Source organism: Crinia signifera, chromosome 3, assembly GCF_055691185.1.
Source record: "Crinia signifera chromosome 3, ASM5569118v1, whole genome shotgun sequence".
NCBI classification, from domain to species: Eukaryota; Metazoa; Chordata; class Amphibia; order Anura; family Myobatrachidae; genus Crinia; species Crinia signifera.
Window position 1 is genome coordinate 302,713,842 of NC_139219.1, and position 7,444 is coordinate 302,721,285.

Here is a 7,444-nt window from a genome sequence, read left to right on the forward strand (position 1 = left end):
ATAGAAATCCCATCTTTCACCCTGTAGAGTTCAGTTAGGCTAAATATTGGTTAAGACCACATAACAGCGGCCTCCATAGTGTATAGGTGACAAGCCACTTGGAAATAGCAGATTTATTTTGCTTAAGATGTTGTCTGCTTTTATTTTGGGGAATAGTTTTCAGCTCCTAATTCCCTTTTAACATATACACACTGAGGGCCAGATGTACCAAGCTTGAGAAGTGATAATATAGAGTGTGATCAACAGCCAGCCAATCAGCTCCTACCTGCCATGTCACAGGTAGGAGCTGATTGGTTGGTGGTTTATCACTCTACATTTGATCACTTTCCAAGGCTAAATGACTACATCCGCGGGATAGGTCTTTTCTGGTTGAATTGGAATGACATATCGTTCAGTGTATATGACCGATATGCAGGTGCCTGTGGTTGCTAGTACCATCGCCCGGTCGGCCCTGCTCCATGGCCAACAGTGCGATAATGTTAGCAATCTAGATATATATATAATATGGATTATATGTTAATCCGGCCTTCATTACTTGATTTTGTGTGTACCGAGGATCCATTGTCGCCCCACCGTCCCAACGTATCAGTTGGAGTGTACCCAACATTCCTTACCAAATACAGTAGATAACCCTGGATCGATCACCCCAATTCTACTAATCCCTCATCATTTGGAGTCGGATATTATAGGTAATCATTTAGAAGCGACCTTACACCTTCTATATTCATATCCCCCTCACCCTGACTGATTGCTAAACCCACGCGGCCGGCTGCCCCCCCCCCCCCCCCCTCGCACTCCACAATCCCCCGCAGCCATGCAAATGGATGATTTGCATAATCATCCATTTGCAGCCTTGGGTGCGGGGGAGAAATCATTCGATTGGTCAGCGACCATCGAATATCTCCGAGCGCCCTTTGCGGTAAGCGGGCAGGCAACTGACATCAGCTGACGTCAAATGCCCGCACCTGTGTCACCGGGCCATTACTATGGGAACATGACTGTGCGCCCCCCCCCGCCTGCATTACTAGGTGCGAGCGGGACGACGAACATGCAGTTCACCGTACCCGCTCTCACCAAGTGTCTGCACATGTGCATAACTGCGCATGCACAGAGGCTAAAAATCGGTCCCCCGTGCGAATGCTCTCTATCTCTCTATATATTATGCCCTATAATCCTGATTGCACTGAGCCTGTATTTAGCACCTACCATTCTGACTTTGCGCATTCTGGTACTCACGACACACCTGCATCTCTGTTTTTCAGCTACGTCCGGCTCTGCGAGGTGGTGGATCACGTCTTCCCCCCGCTGAAGAGAAGCCATTCCTCAGACTTCCCTTGCTCTGACACCTACAGCCAGTTCACATACTGGAGAGAACCTTTACTGCCTTTTGAAAACCAAGATATTCATCGTATGGATTCATAAAGAAAAAAAAACATATCTCCATTGTACCTGCGACATTTCCCCACTCTCCGGTCACTCACCCTCACTCGGAGAAAGGAGACTACAATAATTATTTGGACTGGATCTCCTCCACGTTGGATTGTTTCTGCTGGTTTCTTGGAAGTTGATACAGAATGGTGTTCTTCAGAGAAATGTATTGATTGACATGGGTCATTTGTGCTCTCTAGTACATGGCTGGAGGGCTGCGTTGTGTCCTGTAATAGGACACTCTGCACCCCTCCCTCACCAGGCTTCCACGATCCAGTTTCCACCGGAGAAAGGCACCAAGGCTATGAAATCCTACAATGTGAAGAAGGATGCAATTTAAAACCATTCGACCATGGTTTTCCCAAGTTCTCAGTGCATTTCTTTAGGTGGAAGACATTGCTTATTTATTATTTACAGGCTCCATCAGACTTTACTTCCTTTAGCAGATATATAAGGCACGTTTGAAAGTGCTTTCTGTATTTTCCATTGAAGGACTTTGCAACCGTCATAGTCCATTTTGAATAGTGTAGAAAAAAAAGCTGACTTATCCATTAGACTTGATTTACTGAAACTGCATTGTGGCCCGCAGTGTGGAACATCATATTGTGTGTAACTCCTGCCTGAAGGGGGGAAGGGAATCTCCCACTGTCCGACGCTTTGATTATCCGGACAGATTTATGTATGACATGTTTGCCCTTGGATACAACAAAGGATAATCTTGTGTGTCTATACAACAGCTCTGTTGGATCTTATCAACAAAAATTAGCCTGGACGTAAAGGGGCCTACACACGAGATGCTAGATAACTCGGAATGCTCAGCAAGATCGCTCAGCACCCAGCGCTGGTGAGAACACCGGCCCTGACCGGCAATGAACTAGATTTATCCAGTAAGCTGGATATTAACTGCCGGACAATAGTTATTGCTATGGCCCCTACACACTGGTGATTTCAGGGCATTATCTAAGCGATCTAGTGAGAAAATCTCCCCGTGTGTAGGCCCCACTAGACTTCCCTAAAGGTGGAGTTCCCCTTTAAAAAAAAAATTCTAGATTGCAGTTTTGCAACAGTTTTTTTTTATTGACACATAAAGGAAGATGTCAGCAGTTGTATTTAATTCAAATACTTGCGTCAATCAGACATGTTGACGTTTTCATGTCCATGACATAAGTATTAAAAAAAAAAAAAAACACGCCCCACAATGCACTTGAGAAAATGTAGCACTTATTGCATTATAGGCACACAGATCATTACTTGCTGATGTTTCTATTACAAAATCAGCCTATTTGCAGACAGCCACTGCCAATAAAATATATGTAATAATGTAAAGACATCAATGTCCCAAAGACCAAGTTATAGTTTGGCTCAGCTGCAGCCTAGTCAAGAACCCTTCTTAAAGGTCTGCTGCTGTAACAGATGCACTGTTTATTACAATGGGGCATAACAATGAGCATTGTCAGCATTAGGGCAGCTGATCCACTAGCTTCTGCACATAACTAAAATAATATTTGGTTATTTGTAAAAAAAAGTTACCGGCCTTTGTTCGGTTTCCATTTTCATCCATTATACATTGGTTATGGTAGTCTACTGAGGCGAGAATATGACTTCTGAGTTGTGTTTCTTTCAAATGAATAAAAGCTAATGGTTTTGATATCGACATCAGCCAAACACAACAGTCAGAAGATGACCAGCTGCTACATTTGTGTGCAGTGCCAAACACTGGCCTGCAGGTGGCGATATGCTGCAAAGGACAGTTTGCATCCTTACACTCTTGGCTGGTTCTCTAAGCCCCCCCCCCCCTGCACATCCTAATGTTTGAGGGTTTATCCATAGGCTTTGATTTTGCTGTGCAAAAATACGCCCCCTTTCATCATATTGCAGTTCTCATATATGCATTACCCATATGCAGAATTCCATATCAAAGAAATGGAATCTTGTGTGGACTTTATATTCTTTCTAAGAAAGAAAAGCCGTGGGCCGGTTACACAAGTAATGCTGGTTTCTGTTTAAAAAAAAAGTTTTTACTTACCTATATACTCATATATTTTTTTATTGTGTATTTGATGCGAGGATGTCTTGATGTGTTTTTGTCATGTGTGCATTGTTATGGAGTGTATAGATTTGGGACTGATCGCTGGGTTTATAATATGATCATGTTATTGTTACTGGAATGTTTTGATGCTTTTGTGTTTAGTATGCATTGTATATGTTACCACAATTTTAAGAGATCACACTTATCTCATAGGGATATCTTAAGGTTAATACAGTAGGAAGAAATCAGTTCTCTGGAGCTATTCAGCTTTTGATATATACAGTATAGATATTTTTAGAGTTAATAGTAAAATCATTGTAAATGGTGCCTATTCTATTCAATAAATTTATTTAAAGTAGATGTTATAATAAAACGGTGTGCCTACAGTATAACTTGTGTATATATTGTACTATCCCTATTATGTAATTGCTTACAGCCTGAAGGTGTGTGACCATTGGGAAAAGCTCGTCACTGCCGCCAGACCATAGCGGCACAGATATCACAAAAGAATAGACACTCATATACACAATCTGAGATACATTAGTTTTGGGATTAAGGATTTTTCCAACGGTTGGGTTCAGCATCGATGGTCAACAGACTTTGTGGCGCAAAAGTACTAGGTTGCGATTCGGTGAATGTCCAGATTTTACAACAAAAATGTATTTAGGAAAAAAAACACCTCAATGCTTTTAAATACTTTTGCAAAATTGTAGAAATATCAGCACAATCGCCAAATTAGAACCAACTACATACTGTACGCCCTCAAGTTTGATTCAGAGGTAGGGAGAAGTCCCAGCTGCTACGGCGAATTTAGGCGAATGCCAAAGCATATGGGCTTCCTACTGAGAGAACTCTTCAACTCTAATCTGTTGCGCTGAAAGTCGCACCACAGAGCAGACACCATTCGCACCATCGGACATGAGCAACCCTAGGGTTGTTGCTCAGAATGACTGATGGTACAGGACGACGGTCCTAGTGGAACTGCATCTTGTGATGCTTGTGGCGGTTTTTTCAACTCCGCCCACTCCTGAATCGTACCCTCCGTCTTTAAATCTTTTAAAGGCTAGCTTGTGCCTTTTTTTTTATTTTCATCAGTTACCAAACGCAATGGCTTGCATGCAGCTGCTTAGCCAAATAAGATCCGGTGCTGAACATTTTGGGGTAGTCTCGCTATAACCTTTAAAATGAAACCGTGGAGGTATTTCCCATATCAACCAATTACTTTTTAGCTATCATTTATCTAGAATATTCTGAAACATATCTAGAATCTGATTGGATGATTGTGGTACTGTAACTCGCCTACTTTTCTCATTTTAGAATGTTTGAGCTACCCCTTAGTGTGTTGTCAAGGTGCGAGAGCTGCTTTCATTTTACTTTCAGATTCCTTTTAAAAGTTAAAGCTAGGAAGATTTTCTTACCATATATGCAAAAAAAAAAAGTGTTATTTATTATTTCAGCTACTTACTATATTGATTAAACTGTGTATGAGCCAAGTTTGATTTCAGTTTAAAGTACTTTTTTGCTTCAATCCTCAGAGTTTAACTTTTGATTGAACATGTGTTATTGACTTTATTATAGAAACACACGTGATGTGCATTTGACGGGAGTTACGTTTTATTGCATTTTTATGACTGTGTTTCAGCCAATGTTACTGTATATTAGCCACTGTGATGCTGCAGGAGTGGCCAGATTATTGGCATGTTTGTGCTCGAATTTAGTGCCATTTCTAGTAAAGATATCTTAAGATAAATAGGAAAATACATGCGGGTATATTCAATGCGGGCAGCGAGCCCCTGACGGTGAGCTATATGGTGACCAGTGCCGATAGGTCGCCGTCAGAATATTCAACGTCCTCCCCTTTTCTTGCCGTTTCCACCTCGCCTGTTCCCTGATTCCACCAAAATGGCGGTGCTCGCTGCATTTGTGGTGAACGGCGAGGATTTTTGCAAAACATTGAATACGACGAGGGGGGTTGGACGGCGAGGATGGGTTTTCCTCAACAACAAGCCATCCTCGCCATAATAACCCCCCTCGCCAATGCTCGCTGACGACATTGAATATCCACATGGTTTGAAAGTCAGAAGTAATCAGACCGAATGCTTGGTCCAAATGCTCAGTGACAGGATCACATATTTGCTTCCAAATATCCCGGCTAAGCACCAGGATTGACCCATGTATAGTGCACAGAGGGGTAAATGTATGGAGAAGTGCAGGGGCGGCTCTTACCTCTGTGGAGGGTAGCTGCCGTGATGCCACCCCCTCTGCTGCCCCCGCTGCTGATGCCCCTGTCCACTGGTTTTTGCCACCAGTCCCGACCCGACCCCAATCGCAGAACGGAACCGGCGCATGCGCTGTAGCTTCTTCGGTACTGCGCATGCGCTGGCCCCCAGCCTCTATGGGCTGATTTGGCAGCAGCCCATAGTAGCATATTCAAGATCCTGGGTCCAGCACATATGCAGTATCGTCTTTATGGACTGGCCCCGCAGCAGAGGTATCCCGGAGGGAGGGAACACCTTCCAATGTCACTGCCTTGGGTGACTGACAGGTCAGACTTCCAATATTCACAGTGAAGCTAGTGCAGTCTTGCACACTGCATCTGGCTTCACAGTGGCGGATTTTACATGGGCAAAAACCACCATTGGAGAAGTGCAAGCTATCCCAATAAAGAACATTCTGTGCAAGGTAATAATGCACCAGCCAATAACTGTCAATTTGCATATTGGAGCTGATTGGCTGGTGCATTATCCCCTTGCACATAACGTTCTCTATGGGGATAGATACCACTTCTCCAAGCATCATACAGTTACCCCTTAGTGCCAGATGCATGCTGGTCTCCACCTTGTACGAGTGACCCCTTTTGTAAGTACATATGCTGAACACGTAGCATTAGAAAACAGTGTGAACCAGTTTACCTCTGCTATTGCCACATTTTCCAATCAGTTGTTAAGACGTAACTCTTAACGAAAGGATTTGTTTAATGCTTATTGCCGCTTGCTATCTGGTTTTCTATAAATACCTAATTATACTATTTATATACTTTGAAAATAAAGATCCTCCTGGAATCGAAGTAAAGACTAGAGAGTACATATGATTCAATCAGTCTCTTAGTCCCAAGTGTATAGAGATCTCTGCCACAAGCGTAGTGTTGTGACTGTGTGTATGTACAGTAATGATTGACGCTAAAGTTTCCATGATGTGTAGGTTAAGATTAATTATGAACTGTAATAAATGGACATTGGTTGCAAAATAAAAGGTGTTTTATTTGTTCTTGTAGGCATTTAATATGTGTGCTGTATTCATTATGCGTCTGTTGTGGGATATATTCATGAAGCAGTGGAGAAGTTGCCTATGGCAACCTGTCAGCAGCTATGTATAATTTTATTGAATGCACTTCATAAATGTTACTTCACAGCTGATTGGCTGCCATGGCACACTTCTGCACTGGCTCAGTAATCCACTCTTTCCACTGGTTCATGAATATACCTGTAAATGATTACTTAAATCCGGTCTATTAAGTCTCCACAACTGGTATAGAATATACATAATAGTTGTGATGAAGTAAAATTCATTATCTTGATGCTTTCATTGACATTTGGTCTATCTTATTGGGTCCTACACATGGGGCAATTTCAGAGCACTTTCTAAGTGATCTCACTAGAAAATGCCCCTATCCGCAGGTTTCTGGCAGATGGCGATCTGTCGGACTGGACAAAGATGCGTGAGGATCCTCTTCAGCGTCATCTCCAGTCCTAGGGGTGCATTGCGCGAGTGCGCGCCGGTGACATCACGGCGCACACTCGTGCAACGCACCCCCTAGGACTGAAGATGCTGCTGAAGAGGATCCCGCAGGCCGCCGTGGATGTTGGGGGGCGAGGTAAGTATGGAAAAAAAGGGGGCAGGGAAAAATCTAAATATTCTGGAAAAACAACTGTTTTCGGAATATTTCTGTTTTGGAATACACTGATAAGGGAGACCTGACCTGTAGTA

General features: G+C 42.9%; 1 protein-coding gene across 4 annotated transcripts in view; it reads left to right on the top strand.

The window, feature by feature from the left end:
* Positions 1-6,739, top strand: part of LPIN1 (lipin 1) — a 107,991-nt gene extending 101,252 nt beyond the window's left edge. For all 4 annotated transcript variants that reach the window (XM_083178559.1, XM_083178562.1, XM_083178560.1 and 1 more), the window contains one exon: positions 1,263-6,739. In XM_083178559.1, coding sequence (XP_083034685.1) covers positions 1,263-1,422 — 160 coding nt within the window. In that variant the 3' untranslated portion in view covers positions 1,423-6,739. The remainder of the gene's footprint in view (positions 1-1,262) is intronic.
* Positions 6,740-7,444: the final 705 nt, after the last annotated feature.